At 41.0% G+C, this 26035-nt stretch overlaps 1 protein-coding gene across 1 annotated transcript in view; it reads right to left on the bottom strand.

Annotated features, from left to right (window-relative positions):
• Positions 1-25713, bottom strand: part of TLK1 (tousled like kinase 1) — a 163116-nt gene extending 137403 nt beyond the window's left edge. Inside the window, exon 1 of the mRNA XM_081095673.1 lies at positions 24895-25713. Within this exon, the coding sequence (XP_080951799.1) occupies positions 24895-25033 (139 nt within the window). The 5' untranslated portion in view covers positions 25034-25713. The remainder of the gene's footprint in view (positions 1-24894) is intronic.
• Between the last annotated feature and the right edge of the window lie 322 nt (positions 25714-26035).

The raw sequence follows: 26035 nt of genomic DNA, 5'->3' as shown, positions 1-26035 counted from the left end.
AAAACCATGTTTAAAGAATTAAATGAAGGAACTGTAACAGTATCTCTTCAAATAGAGGGTAGCAATGAAGAGACAAATTATACAAAATAGTCTAATGCAAACTCTGAAGTTGAAATGTACAATATCTGAAAAGAAAAATTCACTAAAAGAGCTAACAGTAGACTGGAACTGGCAGAAGACTCAGGATTAGTCCTTCTTGGCTATACTAGGGAGTGATTCCCATCTACATGAGAAAAATGAGTGCCAGCAAAGACAGCGTAATTGTATATTTTTTCTCCTTTCTTCTCTTAACTGATTTAAAAACAACTGCATATAATTGAATTGAAATGTAATATATTTCACAATAATAACATAGAGGAGACAGGTGGAGACAAACTTGCCAACTTAATTGGAATAAGGAAATGATATCAGATGGTAAATCAAATCTGCGGGAGGAAATGAGAACCAGCAATGATAAATAAAGTTAGTACAAAAACTATGTATGAATATGTATGTTTTCCTTTCTTATCTCAATTTCTTTAAAAGACTTAACATTAATTAATTATAAAATTAATTGGGGTTTGTAACTTATGGCAATATGTAGGACAAAAAAGAGGTGGATGTGTTAGGGGCAAAATAGAATATTGGAGACTAGCAAAGGTTATGAGAAATATTAATCATGCTCTGTTAACCATGATTGCCTTGTTCTGATTAAAGAAAGGACATTCCAAGCTGGCTGGTAGTTGCACACTCCAGGAATCAGGGAGTCAACCTTGGACCTGGGAGTCAACCTTCCAATGCAATCCATCTGCCTATTATCATAGAAAGATGAACAACCTTGTTGCCCCCAAAATGGAGTCCCACCCCAGCCTGCATTGCCTATTTCCCCATGCCTATAATTCCCATTCTTATTCCTTTTGCCTACTTCCCCATGTAATTTTTGTCCTACTCAATATAAGCAGCTGGCTTATAGGGGGGTAGGGGGGGTGCAGAGCAGATTTTTGTGGATGACCTGCTGCTCTTCCATAGAGCCAGCATTACTGGAATAAATGCTCATAAATGATTCAACCCTGTCTCTGCTTAGTTGGCTCAAATAGTGATAAGCAGCCCCGACTCATTGGTTGACTGGTTTCAGTTGAAGTAGAGCTATATAGGAGTAAAGTTTCTATGTAAAGTCTGATAAGTTAAAATGTATTATGTAAACCCTAGAGCAGTGATATTCAACTTTTTTCATCTCATGGCACACATACACTAATTACTAAAATTCTGCAGCACACCAAAAAATGTATTTTGCCGATTTTGACAAAAATATATGGAATAATTTTGATTCGTTCACACCGAGCAGCTATTGTTGTGTTGGCTGTTGCCATTTTTTTTTTTGACAATCTAAGGGAAAAAGACATCAGTGTCCCTGACTAAATAGTCAAGTATTGTATGTCCTAAAAAATTCTTGCAGCATACCAGTTGAAAAACGCTGCCCTGGAGCAATTACTTAGAAAATAACTCAAAAATAGTTTTACACTTATTAAAGGAATTAAAAGGTTACACTAGAGGAGTAAGTGGATACTGCACTGACAAGGTCCCAGGACCAAACTGGAATTACAACTAAAATACAAAAAAACTTCCTGAATAATCAACGGAAGACTCGTTGGAGAGAACCCTAGTAACTGAGGACCAAAAGTGGAGACCGCATAGAGACCGGTAGGAAGGGTGGAGACAGCAACTGAAGTTCCAGAGAGATATCTTAGCTGTGGAGGTTTGCCACTGAGGACTCTGGGATCTAATCCCCAATCTGGGCCCCTCAGAAGAGAGCACCAGAACTGAGAAGGGTGCTCACATAACATCTGGCTGTGAAAAGCAGCAGGGTTGCCCTTTTGGCTCAGTGGATAGAGTACTGGCCTGCAGACTGAAGAGTCCCAGGTTCAATTCCGGTCAAGGGCACATGCCGGGTTGAGGGTTCGATTCTCAATAGGGGGGTGTGCAGGAGACCACCAGTCAATGATTCTCTCTCATTGTTGATATTTCTCTCTCTCTCTCTCCCCTTTCCCTTCCGCTCTGAAATCAAGAAAAAAAAAAAAAAAAAAAGGCAGCGGGGTTGCTGTCACACAGTTGGAAATGCAGGCAGTCTCTTAAAGGGCCAATGCACAAAATTCCCTGTGGAGCCACTCACCTTGTGCTCCAACAGAGGGAGAGCAGAGTGGACTGGAGCTGTATGAGAAGTCAGGACCAGGGGTTCTGGGGTTAGAGCTCAGAAGGCAGACACTCCAGTTTCCAGTGCTGAGTCATTCCCTGAGGCTGCAGAAGTCATCTTTCTCATGTAGATATTTGCTATACAAATGACCTTGCCAAGGGGTCAAGAGAGTTGATCCACTCTATTGAAAAACACCTTGCCCCTGAGGACTATTCAAGACAAAATCTTATCAGTCTGTAGACTGAGGTGGTCTCTGAAGGCTTTGAATCTTTGCCTAATTTAATTAGTCATAAACAGCGTTTTACACTGTCCTGCACTAGAGATTGAGAGGCATAAAGGATCTACTTAATACAGTCACAAACCCAAACAGGCAGCCAAAATGAGGAGACAAGGAACCCCCCAAATGAAAGAACAAGAGAATTGTCCAGAGAAGAGGTAAATGAAGTAGATAAGAAACTTATCTATATAGAGTTCAGAATAATGATGGTAAAGATGCTCAACAGCATGAGAAAATATATAGTAACTATGGAAACAGAAATAAAGAATGACATAGCACAAATAAAGAACACATTGGAAGGAATACTCAGCAGATTAGGAGAAGCTGAGGGTCGTATCAGTGAATTAGAAGATACAGTTGAAAAAAATCACTCAATCAGAGAACCAAAAAGAAAAGAAAAACAATTAAAAAACAGGAAGACAGCTTAAGGGAGCTGTGGGACAATGTGAAATGTAACAATATTAGAATAGCAGGTGTGCCAGAAGAGGCAGAAAGGGAGAAAAGCACAGAGAATGTGCTTGAAGAAGTAACAGCAGAAAACTTCCCTAACCTGGTAAAGGAAAAAGACACACAAGTTCAGGAGGCACAGAGAACTACAAACAAGAAGAACCCAAACAGGCCCACATCCAGACACATCATAATTAAAATGCCAAAAATTAAAGACAAAGAGAGAATCTTAAAGGCAACAAGAGAAAAGCAAACTGTTACCTACAAAGTAGCTCCCATAAGGCTGACTGACACCTGATTTCTCATCAGAAAACTCTATAGGCCAGAAGGGAATGGCATGAAATAATCAAGATAATGGAAAGCAAGGACATGAAACCAAGATTACTATATCCAGCAAGGCTATCATTCAAAATAGATGGTGAAATAAAGAGCTTCCCAAACAAACAAAAAAGGCTAAAAGATTACATCACCACCAAGCCAGCATTACAAGAAATGCTACAGGTACTGCTGTAATGAGAAGAAAAAGAGAGAGAGATAACTAAGCATATAGAATTAAAATGGCAATAAATAAGTACCTATGAATAACCTTAAGTGTAAATGGCTTAAATGATCCCATTAAAAGACATATGGAAGCTGAATGGATACAAAAACATGACCCAACTATATATGCTTACTACAAAAGACCCACCTCAGAACAAAAGACTCACACAGGATGAGAATGAAGGGATGGAAAAATTTTTCCAAGCAAATGTTAAAGAAAAAAAAGCTGGAGTAGCAATACTCATATCTGACAAAATAGACTTCAAAATGAAGGCCATCAGAAAAGACAACGAAGATCACTACGTAATACTAAAGGGATCTATTCAGCAAGAGAATATAACCCTGATAAACATATATGCACCCAATATTGGAGCACCTAAATATATAAAAAAAACTTCTAGAGGACTTTAAGGGAGAAATCGACAATACAGTCCCCTGATAGGAGGGGACCTTAACACCCTGCTGACTTCACTGGGTTGATCCTCCAGACAAAAACTTAACAAGTAAACTGACTCTAAAGGATACACTGGATCAAATGGATTTAATTGACATTTATAGAACATTTCACTCCAGAGTTGCAGAATATACGTTCTTCTCAAGTGCACATGGATCATTCACAAAGACAGGCCACATGTCAGGACACAAAACATGTTTCTATAAGTTCAAGATTAAAATCGTATCAAGCACCTTCTCAAATCAGATGGAATGAAATTAGAAATCAACTACAGTAAAAACACCCCAAAACATTCAAACACATGGAGGCTAAATAGCATGTTACTAAACAATGAATGGGTTACCAACAGGATCAAGAAAGAAATCAAAAACTTCCTGGAAACAAATGAAAGTAAACACATAGCAACCCAAAATCTCTGGAACATAGCAAAAGTGTCCTCAGAGGGAAGTTCATAGCACTACAGGCCTACCTCGAAAAACAAGAAAAATTAATGGTAAACTAAACCTACAACTTAAAAAACTAGAAAGAGAACAAGAAAAGCCCAAAGTAGAAGGAAGGAGATAATAAAGATTGGAGCAGAAATAAATAACACAGAGACTAAAAAATCAATACAAAAAAAAAAAAAATCAATGAAACCAAGAGCTGGTTCTTTGATAAACCGTTAGACTCATCAAGAAACAAAGAGAACCCAAATAAATAAAATCAGAAACAAAAGTGGAGAATTAACCACTGACACCACAGAAATACAAAGGATTGTAAGAAAATACTATTAACAACTATGTGCCAACAAGCAGGACAATGTGGATGAAAAGGGAAAATTCCTAGAAAAATACAATCTCCCAAAACTGAATCAGGAAGAATCAGAAAACCTGAATAGGCCAATAAGAACTGATAATATAGAAGCAGTAATAAAAAAACTCCCAGCAAACAAAAGCCCATGTCCAGATGGCTTTACCAGGGAGTTTCACCAGGCATTCAAAGAAGAACTAACACCTATACTCCTCAAACTATTCCAAAAAATCCAAGAGGAAGGAACATTTCCCAGCTCTTTTTATGAGGCCAGCATTATCCTAATACCAAAACCAGATAAAGACACTACAAAGAAAGAGAATTACAGGCCAATATCCCTGATGAACATAAATGCTAAAATCCTCAACAAAATATTAGCAAAACGGATACAGCAACATATTAAAAAGATCATACACCATGACCCAGTGGGATTTATTCCAGAGATGCTAGGCTAATACAATATTTGCAAATCAATAAACGGGATACATCAAATAAACTAAAAAACAAAAATCACATGATCACATCAATAGATGCAGAAAAAGCATTTGATAAAATCCAACACCCATTTTTGATAAAATCTCTCAACAAAGTGGGAATAGAGGGAACATATCTCAACAGGATAAAGGCCATATATGACAAACCTACTGTCAACATCATACTCAATGGGCAAAAACTAAAACCATTCCCCAAAGAATAAGAACAAGACAGGGATGTCCACTTTCACCACTCTTATTCACATAGTAGTGGAAGTCACAGCCACAGCAAACAAGAAGAAGAAACAAAAGGCACCAAATTGGAAAGGAAAAAAGAAAAGTTTCATTATTCGCTGATGGCATGATATTAATCATAGAAAACCCTAAAGACTCCACAAAAAAAACCTGATAGATTTAATAAATGAATTTGGCAATGTAGCAGGATACAAAATCCACACCCAAAAATCCATAGCTTTTTTATACACCAATAATGAGTTCTCAGAAAGAGAAACTAAACAAACAATCCCATTTATCCTTATAACAACATAAAATTAAGATACTAAGGAATAAACTTAACCAAGGAGGTAAAAGACTTGTACTCAAAAAACTACAGGACATTGAAAAAAGAGATTGAGAAACATATAAACAAGTGGAAAAATATACTGTGTTCATGGATTGGTAGAATCAGTATCATTAAATGTCCATACTCCATTAGGCAATCTACAGATTCAATGCAAACCCTGTTAAAATACCAACGGTGTACTTCATAGAACTAGAACAAATACTCCAAAAATTTATATGAAACCAAAAAAGACCCCAAATAGCTGCAGATATCTGGAGAAAGAACAAAGTTGAAGGAATCACAATACCAGATATCAAGTTATACTACAAAGCCACCATAATCAAAACAGCCTGGTACTGGCACAAGAACAGGCATAAAAATCAATGTAACAGAATAGAGAACCCAGAAATCATCGACCCAAGCCATACACTCAATAAATATTTCACAAAGGAGGCGAGAGCATAAAATGGAGTCAAGACCGTCTCTTCAATAAATGATGTTGGGAAAATTGGACAGATACATGGCAAGGAAATGAAACTAGACCACAACTTACCCCATACACAAGAATAATCTCAAAATGGATAAAACCTAAATGTAAACGGGGAAACCATAAAAATCCTAGAAGAAACCATAGGCCGCAAAATCTCAGACATCTCTCGTAGCAATATGTTGAAAGATACATCTCCTAGGGCAAGGGAAACAGAAGAGAAAATAAACAAATGGGACTACATCAAAATTAAAAGCTTCTGCACAGAAAAAGAAACCATCAACAAAATGAAAAGGTAGCCCATTGTATGGGAGAATATATTTGGCAATGATACATCTGATAAAGGGTTAATATCCAAAATATAGAAGGAACTCATAGAACTTAATCCAACCAATCCAATTAAAAAAATGGGCAAAGGACCTAAATAGACACTTTTCCAAAGTGGACATACAGATGGCCAAGAGATATGTGAAAAAAATGCTCAAGGTCACTAATCATCAGAGACATGCAAATTAAAATGCCAACGAGGTATCACCTCACACCTGTCAGAATGGCTACCATCAATAAATGACAAGTGCTGGCAAGAATATAGAGAAAAGGGAATCCTAGTACACTGCTGGTGGGAATGCAGACTGGTGCAGTCATTATGGAAAACAGTATGGAGTTTCCTCAAAAAATTAAATATGGAACTGTCATGTGACCCAGTGATACCACTTCTAGAAATATATCCTAAGAGACCCCAAACACCAATCAGAAAGAATATATGCACCCCTATGTTCATAGCAGCACAATTTACAACAGCTAAGATTAGGAAACAGCAGATGAGTGGATAAAAAAGCTGTGGTACATTTACACCATAGAAGACTATGCAGCAGTAAAAATGAAGCTCTTACCCTTTGAGACAGCACAGAGGGACTTGGAGAGTATGATGCTAAGTGAAATAAGCCAGTCAGAGAAAGACAAGTATCACAAGATCTCACTCATATGTGGAATCTAATGAACAAAATAAACTGTTGAATAAAATAGATCCAGAGACACAGAAGCATGGAACGGACTGTCAAATCTCAGAGGGATGGCCGGGAGTGGTTGAGTGGGTGGGAAGAGATTAAGCAAAGAACTTTTATGCATATATGCAGAGCCCGTGGACACAGATAATAGGGTGATGAAGGTCTGGGGTAGGGGTTGGGGAGGGTTATAAGGGGTCAATGGGAGAAAAAAAGGGTACAATTTCCTCCCTTCTCACTTTTCCTTTTTAGAGAACTTGACTTGGCAGCACTGGAAAAGGTTGCTTTATGATCCACAAGGGAATAGTGCTACCATGGTTTCTGAATTTCCAGTTTCTAATTCAGTCCCCTTGAGGTCTGATTGGGTTCTAAGGGATACCCAGTTCTCTATCCTTCTAATCATAAATTTGTTTTGCTTAAGCTTGCTTTCAGCAACCGAAAGCACACCTTGATATATAGTATATGATGCAACTATATTATAGTTGTTCTGTTTACATCCAAAGTTGAAAGCTGGCAATTCATCTTATTTTATCTGATCCACAAGGTTTTTAAAAGTATAAATTACATGTTACAAATTATAATCTTCCTCACTACACTGTGACCAAGCTCCTAGAAGGGAGGGACTGCATCATCTTATATATCTTTTTTTTCCCCAGTGCTAGGCTCCAGGTTCAGAAATACTTACTGAATGAATAAACAATGCCAATAAGGTTTCTACAAAACTCTGACGCTCTGACAACTGATTCATTGCTGAGAAGCAATAATAGACTTTAAAATCCTAGTTAACCTATTAGGAAGCATTAATGACAATACACATTAAATAACATCAAAATATTCATCTCCTTTTGCCCAATTAACCAAATCATGTAGTGCTTTAAAGCATTATTTCTGCGTATCAAAGATAAAGCACAAATACTACTAATACAATCTACTAGTAAGTGCCTGGTACTTGTTTAAGTATTATAAGCACGTCTCATAAATTTGGTCAATTCTCAATCCATTAAAAATTATAAGAACTAAAATGATGACAGTAGCGATTTAAACACCATTTGAAATCTGCCTGTCAGACACAACTCTGCTAGAATTCTTCAACAGGCCAGGGAGAAAATCCCTGTCAGTCCAGTATGCTCTGGCTATCAGGGACCTTCATCCAGATAGTACTCTTTCCCTATTCTTACCATTTAAACAAAAAGAAAAAAATTAAATTGTAAAGAACCACTCTATCTACATATAATAGTTACAGTTAACACACACTGACTGGTTAATATGTCACAAATTTCTTATTTAATGCTCACAATCTTGTGAAGTAGTTACTATTTATTATCCCATCCTACAATCAAGAAAATCTATAGATGAGGCACTAAAGTTACTATACAGTAAGTGGCAAAACCCAAACTGGAATCCAAGTCTAACAAACATGTGCTTGTAACTATTACTTACATTTTGTTATGTTACACTAACCTTCTAACGTTTTCACATAAGGTATCAGTATCCAAAAATTAAGTATAATGCTGTCAACTAGGTCAGAGTAGGGAGATACTGGGAGGCCAGAAGAATAGGGGCCAGGGTCTTACAGGGTGCTGCCAGTCATTATCCTTCTGGTTCTGTTGTTATTTAAAACTATAAAATAAAAAAGTTTATATACTGGGAGTAAGAAATGCCCAGAGAAATTATAAAAAAGCATTTGGTAATTTAGATTGGACACATGTTCGGTATAAGGTTTGCAACTCTTTGGTTAAGGTCAAGGACCTGTGTTAATAATATTTAAGCCCAGTAATTCCTAGGGTGAGTTAACCTCAATCTAGGTGAAAAAAATGCACATCCATTTCATGCACTGATGGTATATGAACTGAGTACAATCCTTCAAACAATAACCTGGCCACATTTATCAAAAGCCCTAAAATTGTTTTATACTTTTGGCTTTGTAAATTCCATCACTGGGAGTTGACTTAAAAAACCAACAACAAACTTTTACTCAAAGATATTAATTATGCCCTGGCCGGTGTGGCTTAGTGCTTAGAGCACCAAATGGTCGAGGGTTCGATTCCTGGTCAAGGGCACATACCTGGGTTGCAGGTTAGATCCCAGCCTGCTAGGGTGAATGCTGGAGGCAACGGACATTGATGTTTCTCTCTCTCTGCCACCACCCTTTTTCCCCTCCTCTCTCTAAAAATCAATGGAGAAAATATGGGGTAAGGATTAACAACAAAAGATGCTCATTATATCACTGCCTACAACAGACAAAAAATTTAAAATTTTTTTTTAAATAAATAACCTAACTACTTATAGAAGTAGTTGTTTTTGTTCAACAGGATCCCTTTTATGAAGAAAACTGTAGGGAGTGGCTATAGGGTTAAGCCTTGGACTGACCTGTTGGCAAAGCCACAAACAAGTCCCAGCTTAGAGGGCACAACCCTCTTAGCATAATTAGGCTTCACCTTATGACACTCCCTAGATCAGGGGTGGGCAACCTTCTTGTGAGTGCATGCCAAAACCAGCAAAATATTCAACTTGAAATTCTTCTACATGCCAACCCTAATTTTTTTTCTTTTTTTTAAATTAAATCTTTATTGTTCAGATTATTACAGTTGTTCCTCTTTTTTCACCCCATAGCTTCCCTCCACCTGGTTCCCACCTCACCCTCTGCCCTTAACACCCCCCCCCCCACTGTCCTCATCCATAGGTGCACGATTTTTGTCCAGTCTCTTCCCACACCCCTTTCCCCCTAGAGAATAGTCAGTCCATTCCCTTTCTATGCCCCTGATTCTATTATATTCACCAGTTTATTCTGTTCATCAGATTATTCACTTGATTTTTAGATTCACTTGTTGATAGATGTGTATTTGTTGTTCATAATTTGTATCTTTACATTTTTCTTCTTCTTTCTCTTCTTAACACATTTCGTACTGCTCAGGAGTTTTCTTGTGTTTCGCGCGCCACCTGTTAAGGACCGCTCACGAGTGTTCTCGTTTTTTCACGCCCATGGAAAAAGGAGAGAATCTAGATACTTATGTAAATTTTGTTTGGTCCCTCTTCATAGAGGAAAATGTTTTACGTAGTACTATACGTTAAAAAAGTACTAGGAACTTTAATTGTTTAATTGTTTTTGTAAATAAAAATGTTATAATTATTGAAAAACAACACCTAAAGTGCATTATGATGATTTAAATAACGTGCAGTTTGCCCCAAAACGTGCGGTACCTGGCGTATGTCTTAGAGATTTCTATGCGGTACGCAATGTGTTAAAGGATTCCTTTCAGCATTTCATATAATACTGGTTTGGTGGTGATGAACTCCTTTAGCTTTTTCTTATCTGTGAAGCTCTTTATCTGACCTTCAATTCTGAATGATAGCTTTGCTGGGTAAAGTAATCTTGGTTGTAGGTTCTTGGCATTCATCACTTTGAATATTTCTTGCCACTCCCTTCTGGTCTGCAAAGTTTCTGTTGAGAAATCAGCTGACAGTCATATAGGTACTCCCTTCTAGGTAACTGACTTTTTTCCTCTTGCTGCTCTTAAGATTCTTTGTCTTTTGCTCTTGGCATTTTAATTATGATGTGTCTTGGTGTGGTCCTCTTTGGATTCCTTTTGTTTGGGGTTCTCTGCACTTCCTGGACTTGTAAGTCTATTTCTTTCACCAGGTAGGGGAAGTTTTCTGTCATTATTTCTTCAAATAGGTTTTTAATATCTTGCTCTCTCTCTTCTTCTGGCACCCCCATAATTCGGATGTTGGTACACTTGAAGTTGTCCCAGAGGCTCCTTACACTATCTTCGTATTTTTGGATTCTTTTTTCATTTTGCTTTTCTGGTTGGGTATTTTTTTGCTTCTTCGTATTTCAAATCTTTGACTTGATTCTTGCGATCATCTAGTCTGCTGTTGGAACTCTGTATAATATTCTTTATTTCAGTCAGTGTATGCTTAATTTCTAGTTGGTCCTTTTTCATAACCTTGAGGGTCTCACTAGATGTCTTGAGGGTCTCAATAAATTTATTGGCGGTTTCTAGAAAATTCTTGAAAAAACCTTGTGTGGTTTTGAACTCTATATCCAGTAGTTTGCTCTCCTCCATTTCTGTCATTTGTGACCTGTTTCTTTGTCTCCGCATTTTTTTATGCTTCCCTGTGTTGATAGAGTGGCTCTCTGTGCTAGGTGTCCTATAGGGCCCAGTGGCTCAGCCTCCCCAATTACCTGAGGTGGACATTCTTGGTGCACCCTTTTGTGGGCTTTGTGCACAGTCTTGTTGTAGTTAAGCCTTGATTGTTGTAAGGTATCACTGGGAGGAATTGACTTCCAGGCCAATTGGCTGTGAGAATCAGCTGTGTCTGCAGTGGGAGAACTTCTGTGCTGGAGACATCCTTATGGGGCAATACTTGCTTCAATGGGGCTTTGGTGCTCACTGAGGCTGTCCCCTGAGTGTGTCCCTTATGGATCTGAGGAGTTGTAATCTGGATGGTCCCACTCTGACCACTGGGTACACTGGCTCTTGGATCTCTAAGGAGATGCTAATTTACCTCGGGCTGAGGCTACCTAGCAGGAGTTATGGAGAGATCTGCAGATTCCTCTTCTTTGTTTGGGGTTTGGAGGTGCCCAAATGAGGCCCAGCTGTGAAGCAATGCAAGCTGCTGTGGGGCCTTGGGCCTTCTTTTGGAAGTTCTGGGTCTCTCTGACCCAGCTGCAGTTTGTTAGGTAATTTTCAGATTGCAAAGGGCCAGGCCTTTCATATGCAAAAGCCTCTGCGCACAGCTTGGGTGGGGCGGGGTCTCAGGGAATCAACAGGGCAGAGCAAACAGCTATGGCTGATCCTCAGTCCTACCCCGTGTCTCAGTGTCCTGGGTAATCACTGCAAGCACCTCTGAGAGAAAGCCACCCTCGAGTTCCGACCGATGCCAGGCTGTCCAGTTTCTCCCCGTATGAGTCTGGGTCCCCAGAGACTCGCTGGAACTGGTGTTCAGAGCAGTCAGGAGCCTGCCTCCCCCTCCGGATTGAAAAAGACAGCCGCGTCCTCATTTGCCAGCCCTTTCCAGGTGCGCCTCCATACCTCTGCACTTTACTTCCGCACCTCCTGAGTCTCAGTGTACTTTTCTCTTTGCTTCTAGTTGTAGAATTTCCACTCAGCCAGCCTTCCTGTGGTTCTGGATAATGTCCGTTTTGTCTTTTAGTTGTATTTTTGAAGTGGTTGTGCGAGGCAGCAATTTCCGGTGTTTACCTATGCTGCCATCTTGGTTTCTCCCAACCCTAAGTTTTTGAGAACATGTTACGCCTACTTGATATCTCTTAAGGTGTACGAATGTGAAGAACCTTGAAGAAATAATAAAATTCATTCGAGTGACAAAAACACAGTATATAATGATGAAAAACACATTTATTTTTTAATGTATACATGTACACTGATAGTCCGACAGAAAACTTTATGACTCCGTTTGATATTATCAGTGGGACTTTTGCTGCTGCATCACTGATGACAGAGATTTTACATCAGGTTTATATTTTGTGACCTTCAGAGATATGCACGAGCTACTACTTTCATCCGTCTGGCTACTCCTATTACGAGACTTAACAAAATTCATCACTAAGAACAAAGATTCACAAGCGTATGTGGATGAAACCAAAACACTGGTCGGATCTAGGAAGGCAGGGAGAGTTAAGGCAGAGGCACAGTAATTGCTCTTCCCCTCTCATCAATCTATGTCTATGGTCTTTAAGATAACTTGTTATGTAAAATTATTTATTTATCTAAGATACACCTACACTGAATTTATCTGAAAAATTAAAAAGTCGATATTAAGAAAAAAAATTGTAAATGGAAGATTATAAGAGAGGGTTTTGCGTGCCAGCAAAAGTTACTGGCGTGCCATGTTCGGCATGTGTGCCAGGGGTTGCCCACCCCTGCCCTAGATCTTATCTGGATAGCTAATGGGCTGTGGGAGATGCAGCAAGTGCTGCCAAAACAAGTGAAACTCACAAGAACATTGTAACTATGGTGACCACTACCTTGTTTACCTCTGGCTATAAAACAAAGGCTCAGCTTGCTGTCTGGGTCTCTCTCTCTGTGGCCTCAGCCAGGCACAGGAAGATCCACCTAGACCCAGCTTATTCTTTGTCTTTTCTACATCCTTCACCCCGCGCCCCCCCGCCTCGGCTCACCAAACCCTTGGCTGAGCTTGCCCGGCACAGAAAACTACCACTCACCTCATCTGTCAATGGTGGCTTTCTGTGGGTTCCTCAGCTCACTCTACTGACAGCCATAATAGCTACCTTGCCATACACACTTCATCACCCAGGTCCCAATGACTGGTTAAGAAATTGACAATTAGAGTACATTATAGCATCAATCTAGAATTGACATGTGGACATTAGAAAAGAGAGGTTAAACTGTCTTTCAAGTGTAATTGCTAAGCTAAAAGGTATGTATCTGCAACTCCAGAAGCAAGAGACTAGAACAGGGGTGGGCAAACTTTTTGACTCGAGGGCCACAATGGGTTCTTAAACTGGACCGGAGGGCCGGAACAAAAGCATGGATGGAGTGTTTGTGTGAACTAATATAAATTCAAAGTAAACATCGTTACATAAAAGGGTACGGTCTTTTTTTTCAATAGTTTTATTCATTTCAAAGGGGCCGGATCCGGCCCGCGGGCCGTAGTTTGCCCACGGCTGGACTAGAAGAACCCCAAAATGGAGACAAACGGGCTCAAAGAAATTATGTGAGATCTTGGAGCTAAGCTGTTTCTAAAGCCATTTCATCCTCGTCCATACAAACATCTTTCAGTTATGTAAGCCAATAAAATACTTTCTTAATTTACCAAAGTTTGTGTTAAGTTTTTATCACAGGTAAGCAAAAGAATCATGACTAACACACTACCTAAAAAAAATGGTTAACTAAGTAAATTAGAGTACATCCATTCAATGGAATAATACTGACAGAATAAACAGTAACTGTTATTTAGGATGTACTCAGGTGCCTAGTTTGAATCCTGGCTCTGCGACATACTCTCTATGTATCTTTGAGTATGTTACTTAATCCCCATTAGTATGTATTTCATGATTGCTAGAAGCAAATGAGCTACTATTTACAAAGTGCCTTGAACCAGACCTAACAATAAGTACATGTATTTTTTTAAATAAATGAAATAAATTTTTAAAGTAACAAAGTTGACTAAACCATATAATTACAGTGATTTTTTTAAAAACCTGTTAACAGAAAAAGCAAAAGCTGTATTTTTTTTAAAGAAGCAAGCACGCACAGTTTTACCAAAAACAAAACAAAACAAAAAACCATGCTCCAGGTATCATGAGACAAGATGAACTAATTGGCTTCACACAAATCCCTATGACCTTCCCCAGTGGCACTATATTCATCTTAGAAAAGCACATACACGGTTAAGTAAAGAATCATGAAATCATACAATGTACCACATTTAACAATACCAGCACTTGCTAGGTTAAAGGTTAAGAATGTAAACCTAGAAGTTTGTCATTCTCTGCAGATAAGGCACAAATTTATGAGTACAACCAATTCTTGATAACACATATAAATGAACAAATATTACAAGTCATCCCCTCAAACCACTTGCAGTTGGATTTTACTGCATCTTTATAGAATACTAGAGCCCTGGTGCACGAAATTCGTGCATGGGTAGGGTCCCTAGGCCTGGCCGGAGATCAGGGACTATCAGGGCCTTCCAGCTGCTGGAAGACCTTCCTTAGTTCCACACCGCCCCCTGGTGGTGAGTGCACATCACAGCAAGCAGTCGAATTCCCGGTCGGTCAAACTTCCAAGGCGACAATTTGCATATTAGCCTTTTACCATATAGGATAATCATTTTTACCTAAATATAGGTATAGCATCTTCAAATTCACAACATTTCAGGCCTAATATTGAAGCCACATTGAGATGTTTCACATCCTACATCAGCTCCTCTACATACCTTTCCACACTATGCTTTGAATTCCTATCAACCCCTTCAAAATCTGATCCTCATTATATTTACTAAATAATCATGTTACTAAGGGGCTTGTTTTGTGTGCAATGAAGTAACTAAAACTACGTGTTTTTTTTTAAAAAACCTGTTTATAGATGAGTTTACAGATTGAGCTCCAAGCCTCCTTTCCCTGCCCATACTGAATACAAAAAGTCAAATATATCAACTAAAGCATCTCAATTCTGTTCAGAGCCTTGTTCACCAGGTTATAAAGCCTCCACAATAAGTAGACTACTCCTGTATGGACATTGGAAAATTCTTGTTCAAATTCTGTTTACTATGGCTGTGGTGGGCTTATAAGGCCAAAATACAGGGTGTCCCAAAAACATGTATACAGACTTTAACAGCAGATAGCTCAATTGATGTTTCTTTCTTTTCAGCCAGACTAAGTTTTGTACAAAAGAAATTCATCCTAAAATGTTACTGGAAGTTTGAAAACGCAGTTGAAATACAAACATTGCCTTTATAATTATTCAAAGTGTGTATACATTTTTGCAGGGACACACTTTAACAGCTGTTAACCCACTCAATTTTCACTCCTTTTCAAGTTTAACTGATTTGAAATAATGGGTGAAACTAGACTAAGCTTTGAACAAAGAAAATTTAATGGGGATACATAAAAGATAAAATTTATGGCACAAAACCGGCACCAATTGACAAATTGAGGGCACACAAACACTGAACAAAATGATTCTTGACACTTGGGATTCCACTGCTTCGTGCCATCAACAATACCTGCACCAGAACCGTCATCAGTTTGAAAACAGGCATTGACAAAATAATAATAATCCTTTCTGTAGATTTTTTAAATTCTGAAAATGAACTATATTGTAATAAACATTGACTTTATAATCATTCAAAGTGTGTATACATTTTGGGGGGACACCCTATATATATTAACATAAAACAACATTCAAATTCAGATTAAACAAGAAAATAAGATCTTTCATTAGTGTACCTCTAACATTTTCCATGAAAATACTAAACATATCTGAAAATATGAAATATAAGTAAGATTTGCACAGCTGGTACAAGTTTCTAAATTGGGTTGTTTGGTTAGGGGTTTTAATGTGTGTGTGATTTTTTAATCTTATCTTCACACATGTGTAAAACTCATGTAAAACAAATTTAACAAAATTTTAGAGGTAAACTGAGTGAGCCTAAAAGAATGGTTAGCAAATTAAATTTGCTAAGGAAAAACAACTAAGATATTAGCCAAAACCAAATTTCTGTATGTTAGGCAATATATCCTATTAGTTAAAAATGCAGACTTGGTTCAAATCTGAGCACTAACATTTACTTACTACCACTGTGTCACTCTGGGCAAGCTTCTTCACATTTCTGTGCTTCCGTTTCCTTATCTATAAAATGAGAGTAACTGTATATTTCTCACAGTGTTATGAGAACTAAATAAATTAATATGTGCAAACAATAAATTTCAGCTATTAGTTACTGTTATCCATATCTCTTTAAAATATGTTTATGATGCTTACTAAAATAAGCATCTTCCTGAGTCTTAAATAAGTACATATTAATATACATACACATATATACACACATATATAATATCACTCCATTGTAAAGAAAACTTAGTCTTCAACAAAACTTTTTGTTGGTTGCCAACTCTATAGTGCACATCCTATCTACCTACTATGCACTGAGAATGTAGAAATGAACAAAACACAATCTCTGAATTCAAGACCTTTCTGTCTAGTAGGCAACATAACTAAAACTATAATCAAAAGGAGCATCTTGGAGGTGCTATTAAATAATCCTATAGGACACGAAGGAACAGAGGCACCTAACTCAGGGGGGCAAAAACTCTAAAAATAATTTCTGAGGAGCAATCACCACAATTCACTTCAGAGCACTGCACTGTTGTTTATGTGATTTATATAGTTTTTAATGTAGTCAAAATAGTGTTTTAGAATGTAGATCATTAAAAAAACAAGATCACCCACCACACTATTTACCATGCTCCTAAGCTTAAAAATCTTTTGGTAATAATGAAGATGATTATCTTAACGAACCAAATCATAGCCCCGAAAAGGTAACACTGCTTCTTCAAAAACATTTCTTTCACCTGTATACAAACTTTTCTCGTTAATATTGGGATTAACGTCGAAAGAATAACATTTTTCAGCTGATAGAGACCTTTGAGAGCCTTAAATCCAATCCCCTCATTTCACAGATGAAAAGAAGCCGCAAAGTATAATGGGAAAAGTACTAAGTTGAGAGTCAAACAACTGAGTTTTGGTCCCAACCCTCTTACAGTAAAAGCCTGAACAAATTATCTAAGTTTCCTCATCTGTAAAATGAGAGGTTTGGACTCACTTGCTTCCAAGGCCCCCTTCACTTCTATAATTCTCACTTTATGAAACTGAAGCAGAGATAAGCAACTTGCCCAAGGTTACACAGCCAATTAATGGCAAAGTAGAGACTACACTTCAATTCCAACTACAATCGATGCACTTTCTCATCTGTACCAAACTACTTCTTCTACTTTAGAAGAGGAACACTATTCCTCTAAATTATTCTAAGATTTTTAAAAAATTATTAACAAGGATGAAGAATTTTATAAAATTAAATGGCTTATTCCTATTCCTTCTACAGAAAATAAGCTTTAAATCAAAATGGAACAATGCAAGTCTCCAGCTGTGTGTCATTTAATTTATTAAGTTGACCTCAAGAAAGCTATGGGAATTTATGTTTAACTTCCCACCACCTAAAATCTAATCTTTCATTCCAACTCACAGAAGAGATTATGTCCCATATAAAATTAAAATGTGAATTGTTGCTCCGGCCTGGTGGCTCAGTTAGTTAGAGCGTCCCAAACACCAAAAAGGTTGTTGTTTCATTCTGGGTAAAAGGATAGAATTCCCTCCCTCCCTCCCTTTTCTTTCTTTCTCTCTTCTTTTCTTTCTTTCTCTCTCGTCAATAAACATATGCTCGGTGAGGATTTAAACAAAGAGTGAATTGTTATAGGTAATAACAAATACTACATGTATTATCTATACTAATAAAAGGGTAATATGCAAATTGGTCATGATGCCCTCAGTCATGACCAGATATGCTAATTAGTCATTACTACTATGCAAATTGGCCATTACTCCAACACAAATGAGAGGGATGTTCTAATTAGCCCTGATATGCTAATTAGTCATGGCCAGTATGCAAATTGACCATCACTCCAACACACAAATATGCCCCCCCCCCCGCCCGTGGCCACAAGATGGCCTGCAGGGGAGGGCAGTTAGGGGCGACCGGGCTGGGAGGGGAGGGCAGTTGGGGGCAACCGGGCCAGCAGGGGAGGGCAGTTGGGGATGATCGGACCGGCAGGGCAACAGTTAGGCGTCGATCAGGCTGGAAGGGGAGTGGTTAGGGGGTGATCAGGCTGGCAGGCAGACGAGTGGTTGGGAACTAGCAGTCCTGGATTGTGAGAGGTATGTCTGACTGCCCGTTTAGGCCCGATCCCTTGAGGGGTCCCAGATTGGAGAGGGTGCAGGCTGGGCTGAGGGACACCCCCCCCAGTGCACGATTTTCACGCAACAGACCTCTAGTCTATATAACCCTATCTAATAAACGACAAAAAGGGTAATTGACCGTACCTTCGCTACGCTTCCCACTGGCTAATCAGGGTGATATGCAAATTAACTGCCAAGAAAGAGGGCAGTTAACTGCCAACAAAGATGGCGGTTAATCTGTGTATGTAGGCGCCAAGTGACGGAGAGAAGCTGGCTGGCCCCGGGCAGGAGCAGCGAGCGAAGGCCAGCATGGCAAGCGAAGAGCAAAGAGGGAAGCCCGCTGCGCCGGCCTCAGCCACACCCCCGGGGCCCGGAGCCCGGGCCCCTCCCGGCGAAGAGCGAAGGCCTGGGTTCCGGGCGCCGGAGGAAAACTGGTGCCAGCAGCCAGGGGAAGGGGCCCCCGAGAGGCCCCAGACTGCGAGAGGGCACAGGCCGGGCTGAGGCACCCACCCGAGTGCACAAATTTTTGTGCACCGGACCTCTAGTCTATATAATAAAAGCCTAAGCGACCATTATGGCGGAATGACCGGAACAACCAGTCGCTATGATGCACACTGACCACCAGTGGCAGAAGCTCAATGCAGGAGCTGCCCCCTGGTGGTCAGTGTGCTCCCACAGAGGTAGCGGCTACTCAACCACAAGCCTCAAGGCTGGCGAGCGCAGTGATGGTAGTGGGAGCTTCTCCTGCCTCCGCGGCAGTGCTAAGGAGCAGCGAGCAGAGTGGTAAGGAGCAAGCAGGTGGGCAGTAAGGAGCGAGGGATCCTGGATTTTGAGAGAAATGTCTGACTGCCGGCTTAGGCCCCATCCTCTTGGTGAGGGGTCCTGGGGTCCCGGACTGTGAGAAGGCACAGGCCAGGCTGAGGGACCTCCCACCCCCTCCAAGTGCACAAATTTCGTGCACTGGGCCTCTAATTCTCCAAGATGAGAATTAAAATTCTTTATGTCTTTAATAAGCATTTTTAAATTCGAGAGATCAATTTAAATACTTTTCCTTTATGTGTCCTCTTTTCAGACTTAAGCTTTAAAACCATTAGAACATTACTTCTGCAATCACATAAACAATTACAAATAAAAGACTATAAAGACTGTTGATAGTTTCTATCAAAATTGAAAACTGGCCCCCAACAGTATGCTAAATTTCTGTGCCCAAATATATTACAAGGCTACTAAACTATATCATAAGCAGTATCTGATTCCCTAAAATGTCTTCAAAACTTATTATATTTCACAGGGAACTCAGAGAGATTTCAGGAAGACTGATAGTGTTGGTTCCAGAAAATACAGGAAAAATCTCAGAGGAAAGCACAATAAAAATGCAAAATAGTAATAAAGTCAACAAAGCTTCATACTACTGACTTCGGAGAATATTCAAAAACATTCATGGATATATATAAGTACAGTTTAACTATATTTAGGGATTTTCAAGGAATCACAGAATGCTTACATTTTTTAATTGGATGGGACCCTAAGTAACTTAATCCAATAGCACCCAAAATAAGAATCTACAGAATTTATCTCTGCCTCCCCCTAAAATGTCCCTGTAGACTGCTGTAAATTCTTACAGCTAAATACTTCAAGAGGCAGTTCTTTCCACTGTTGTATAAGTCTAGCTGCTATACAGTCTTACATTCTTGTCAAAAAATTATACTGAATTCAATATATGCCTTTTGAACCTCCATCTGCTGGTCTATCTTCTAATATAACAGAATAGCCTAGATGGCATGGCTCTGTGGTTAAGCGCTGACCTATGAACCAGGAGGTCAATGGTTCAATTCCCAGTCAGGGCATATGCACGGGTTGTGGGCTCAATCCCTGGTGGGGGGCATGCAGGAGGCAGCCGATCAATGATTCTCTCTCATCACTGATGTTTCTCTCTCTCACATGCGCTCTCACTTCCTCTGAAATTTACGTATTTTTAAAAATACAATAATAAGAGAATAAACGTACTCCCTTTTCTATCTGTGCTTGAAATATCTGAATGAAAACTAGCTTATTTCCCACCCTCTAAGGAGACTCTTCCTTAAGCTAACTGTATAGTTCACAGTTTTCTTGTGGGCCCTAGAGACATTTCTGGAATGCAATGTAACCATTGCCACTTGTCAAATTTTGGTATAACATTAAAAATGAATATATACAACTTCTCAAAAAGCTATTAAAATACCTACTTTTTCCAACTACCTATCTACGTGAAACTGGATTAGCTTGAAACAATCACAACAGACTTGAAAACAGAAGCAAAATCCAGCTATCTTCTAGTAAGCCAGAAATTAAATTGATTTGTAAAAATATAAAACAACTAGAGGCCGATGCATGAAATTCGTGCACTGGTAGGGTCCCTAGCAGCTGCCACTGTCAGCTGGGGCCTCCCTGCCTTCCCCTGGCAGGCCCCGCCCCCTGGTCAAACTCTGGACGACCTCCTGGTTGAGGACAATTTGCATACTACGCTTTTATTATATAAGGATGCCACTAGTTTCACTAAAGTTTTTGTTTTAGAATAGTTATTCTAAGTTTAAAAAATTATTAGTTATTTTTATATAAATTAATAAATATTTTGTAAGTGATTTCATTTCTAACATAGTAAATATCAATAGACACAACCCATATAAACAAAATCTCTTTGGAGTCCTCAATAATTTTTGAGAGTAAAGAAGTGCTGAGACCAAATAGGCTAAAGCAAGCCTACTTCTCAAGGGCAGACTCCCAGACCTCTAACTATCCTGGGTTTCTCTCTCTAATATGGAAATGTGTCTCTGAAACTGTATCCATCTTGATACCTGGGAATTCATACATATATGCAATTCTTGTTAATATTAGTGAAATGTAAGACTACAACTTCAGGATAAATATAAAGCCCTAGAGAGGATTAACACCAGTTTAACTTGCATGCTAGTTGGTCAAAAAGAAAAATACCTACCTACAGCATATCCATGAGCTAGAATCCTTAAACACCCAACCCTATCATCTTTCAGCTAGTGACTTCAAGATATTAAAGAGCCATCTGGTACACTTTTATTTTTAACATCTCCCTACAGATATTACTGTCATCTGGAGTCAAATACTTTAATTCTCCTACTTAAGGGATGCAGTCTGTAAATATGGAAACAGAAAGCAACAGTTTAATTATTCTGTGATATTATCTTTTTAACCAAACTATTTTCACTACTTACATAAAAGTAAAGCAATCTATTCATATCTGGTAAGCTGGAACAAAAAACTATAAATCTTTGTATAATTATTGACTCTTAGCAATAACCCATTCAAAAGTACCCATGTACTGATATGCAAACAAAAACAAAAACCAACTGCTCATCTAGCCAATATGACACTAAGTTTTGAGACTTCAACAAAGTAAAACTGACCTTTATTTGAAAATGTACTTAATTTATTAACTGCCCACCTCCTTAATCACAATTATGAAAAGATGAAACAGAACAGAGATCACAGGTTTAAAAGATCCAACATGAAATCAGTAACTACAGAACTTCAAGATTGATAAAGAAAAAGTCTTGGGACTTTGGGACCCCCAAGGAAAAAAAATCTACACTATATAACACAAATTTCTAAATTCTAATAAATTCCTAAGTCTTACAGAGTACTGAAAATAATCAGCTTATAATCTTTTGGTTTCAAATATATCAAAACTTCAAAATAATTTTTACAGTTACTTATGGCACATCTCTAAAAATAGCCCATTTTCAAAGTTAAGTTTGCTTAAAAGTTCAACACATATAAATAACCTTTATATGTGTTAATATTCATGTGTGCATCTCTTTTAAGTTTTTTAAATTTCCTATTATACATTAAATTGGCTGTTTTTCAAGAAATAAGGTTTGTTCTCTCCTCATACATACACTCAAGTTCCATTTATAGTAACAATTTTTACTAGTAGTCACCAAAAGTCAAAAGTTCTCTCAATTAACATTAATGTAAACAACATACTAAATGTATACCTGGGAAAGATGCTAAACACTTGTTAAAAACTGAAACCTCATTCAATAGAAAACATCTCCATCTTGATACCTGCGTCTTAATATGTGCTATTCCTGTTAGCATTAAGTGAAAGCTCAGACTTTAGCTTCAAGATAATAATATAACCTTAGGAGGAAGAACATAGTTTTAACTTACATGTCAGTTGGTCAGAAAGAAATATACCACTGTGACCATACAGGTACTTGAGGTGAAGTATAACTTTCACAAAAACATGTCCTGCTATTTCATTAATTATAGAGAAACTCACTAGTTTAAGTTACATAAAAATCTGATAATCTAAACTGCTGGGAAAATTCTGGTTATTTGGAAGTTCAAACTAAATTATTCCAACCCTCAAAATTTTCAAACATCAGGAAAAGTGCAGAATAATAGAGAAGTTTTTGAAACTAAAGTTGAAGCAACCTCAGAAACCCACAACCTCGATTTTGCAGCCCCCAAATTACTAATACTGTAACAGGTGTTACAGATAAACAATTCAACACTATATCCTAAGTAATATCTAATACAGCAGCTAGCTTACAAAAATGACTCAATAAATATTTGAGAAATGGATGACCACATGAAAAAAGGTAAAGCCTTAAAAAAAGGACTTTCCCAATCATTAAACTATCATTCGTAACACTATCAGTAAGCATCTTAATGAAACTACAGACAAAAGTAAAAGCTGAGCCAGCTGCTCTATTTACAAAATAGATTTTAAAACATTCATTTACAAATTTTCAAATGCAAAAAGAAAATATGCACTGAATTTGAGTTAATCAATAAATTTTATCTTCTAATAATCAGAACTCAGTGGTGGGGGTGAGATGGAAAGAGGAAAATGTCTGTCAATGTATTCGGCGTTGTTTAATGGATGCCATAAATCAAACCTTACCATGAATTTTCTAGAGCAAATTCATGCCAATCTTTGAGCCTATTGTCACTTTCACACATGCTCGCAGGAACAAAATGACAAAGAATGCTCTGCCGGAACCAGTGGATTCAGGGCACAAAACGCTTGATTAACAATTGTCAAGGCTTTTAGTAAAAACAGAAAATATTTTCTAAATAAATCCACCCCACCGATTCCTACATAAATCAAAGCTCCTGGTGTCTTGAAATGATTCGCTAGACTCCTGGACTGCCAGACGGTTGCTTTTGTGTGTGTGTGTTTTAAAGGTGGCTACAATCTCCTTGTGTGACACAACTGGGAATGAACAACCTATTTCCCAGTTGCTGACGAATGCCGCTCAACGTTTTCCAGACAAAAGAGCGTTAAACGCGACTCCATGCACATTGATTCTTCCCCCATAAATGCGTGCTCTCCCACATCTCATTCTCTGTGGTATACTGAAAGTTAAATGCAGCAAGTTGGAATTTCAGCCGAAAGCACTCCGGTGTCTTCCTAGCTGGGTAACTGCTACATCTGGCGGCGGCACACTTGCATGCAAGAAGCCAAAAACTTAGAAAACAATTGCCACCGATCGGGTGCGCGTTGCAGGCACCTTTACGCAGCTCTTTCCCACAAAACCCACGACCCTGTCGGAGAAGAACAGCAGCCTCCTCGCAGCGACGAGATAACGTGCAAACCCGGGGAGGTGATGGCGAAGGAAAGTTGCAACCCTCGGAAGGGGTGGCGTTAAAAGCCCGTCCCCCCCCCCCTCCCCCGCCCCCCCAAGTCTCTCCTTTCAATGGCTCCTGGGAGCCAGGCAAGGGATCAAAGTCGGCTTTGATAATTTCGGCGGCGCTCCTGCCAGGGCAAAGACCCTGCCGGCTAGGGCCACCCTCCGGGTCCTGAGCCGCCGCGCTCGGAGCGAGGACCGCCTCTCGGGGAGGAGTGCGCGAGGGAAGGGGAGGGGGCTCGGGATGAAAGCTTCAACGGGAGGGAAAACCCACCAGAGACCGGAGGCCAGGAGGTTAAGAGTGCGGAGTGTCCTAGCAAATGGGGCAGAAAGGGGCTCGCGTCCGGGGGGAGGCTTCCCAGCCCGGAGGACCGGCTCCGAGGACCCCCAGGCGAGTGTGTGCGCCGCGCCGCGCCCCGCGCCCTCCAGCCGGCGCACAGCCCCTCGCCCGTCCCCTTCGCCACCCGCCGCCAGCGCACCACCTCCCCGGAGCCCGGCGGCCTCGCGGCCACCTCGCCACCATCCCCCACCCCGGGGTCGCGGGGGCCCCGGCGCGGGAGGGGAGGCCCTCGAGCGGGCGCGGGCGCGACGGCACTTACCTTCCCTGGGCCTCCCGGATGGCGGCGTGTGATTCAGCAGGGACCTGGCCGCCGCCGCCGAGCCCGGGGTTGGAGACGTGGAGAGCTGGGACCAAGATGGCGGCCCCTCCAAACTTCCACTGCTACTTTGGACACTCATCAAGCTACTTTCTGGGAACCCGGCTCCCCCCCTGCGACGGCAGCGGCGGCAACAGCACCGGCACCCGCCTCCGTCATGGCGGGGGCCGCGCGGAGGGCGAGCGAGAGCGCGAGGGCAGGGAGGGGAGAGGCGAGGGGATGGGGGAAGGAAGCCGAGGAGGGGGGAGGTGGCGAGGGAAGAGGTGAGGGGAGGAGAGGGGACGGGGAGGAGGGAAGGGGGGAGAAGCGAGGGAGCTGGCGGGCGCGCCGGCTGAGAGGCGGAGGGAAGGAGCGCGGCGGCGGAGGCGTCGAGGGGGCGTCCGCCGGGGCCGGCGTCGGAGCGCGGGCTGCGCCGGGCGAGGAGACTTCCGCGGGCGGAACCTGCCGGCACCTCTGCAGTGCGTCGGCCCCCGGCGTCGCCCGGGTGGCGGTGGCGGCGGCGGCGGCGGGCGGTGGGTGGCGGCTGAGGCGGCGGGGTAACCTCTGCATCAGTTACAGGCGGCGGCGGCGTCACGCGCCGCCTGTGCAAACACTATCGCGAGGCTCCTGCGCCTCCGGTAGCGGCGGCGGCGGCGGCCGCGGGAGCAGGCGTGGGGGAGGGACCTGCCAGGGGGTAGGGGCGGGCGTGGGGAGGGAGGGAGCACGCGAGGGAGGAGATGCGGGCGCCCCTGGCGCACCCGCGGATCGCGGCTCGGCGCGGGAGCCCCCGGCCGGCGGACTCCCGGGCGGGCGCCGGGCCACCTCCCCGCGCCGGCCGGAGGGAGGCGCGCCCCGCACGCTCCCCGCCCGCCCGCCCGCCCGCCCGCCGCGCCGACCCGGCTCCCGCTGCCACCTGACTCCCCCTCCGCCGCGGCCGCGCGCCTGGATCCCGACCCACACCCGGCCCGCCCGGGGAGAACCGCCGCCGCTCTCGCCGGGCTCCCGGTTGTCGGGAGGTCCGTGTGATCCTTGCTCAAAATGGAACTGAAAAGTTGAGAGTTGCTTCTTTCCTACCCATCTGTCCTGAGCAAAAAAAAAAAAAAAA

This window comes from Myotis nattereri (assembly GCF_964212035.1).
Source record: "Myotis nattereri genome assembly, chromosome: 7".
In the NCBI taxonomy this organism is placed as follows: Eukaryota; Metazoa; Chordata; class Mammalia; order Chiroptera; family Vespertilionidae; genus Myotis; species Myotis nattereri.
Note: the sequence above shows the minus strand (reverse complement) of the source record. Positions and strands in the feature narration are given on the sequence as shown.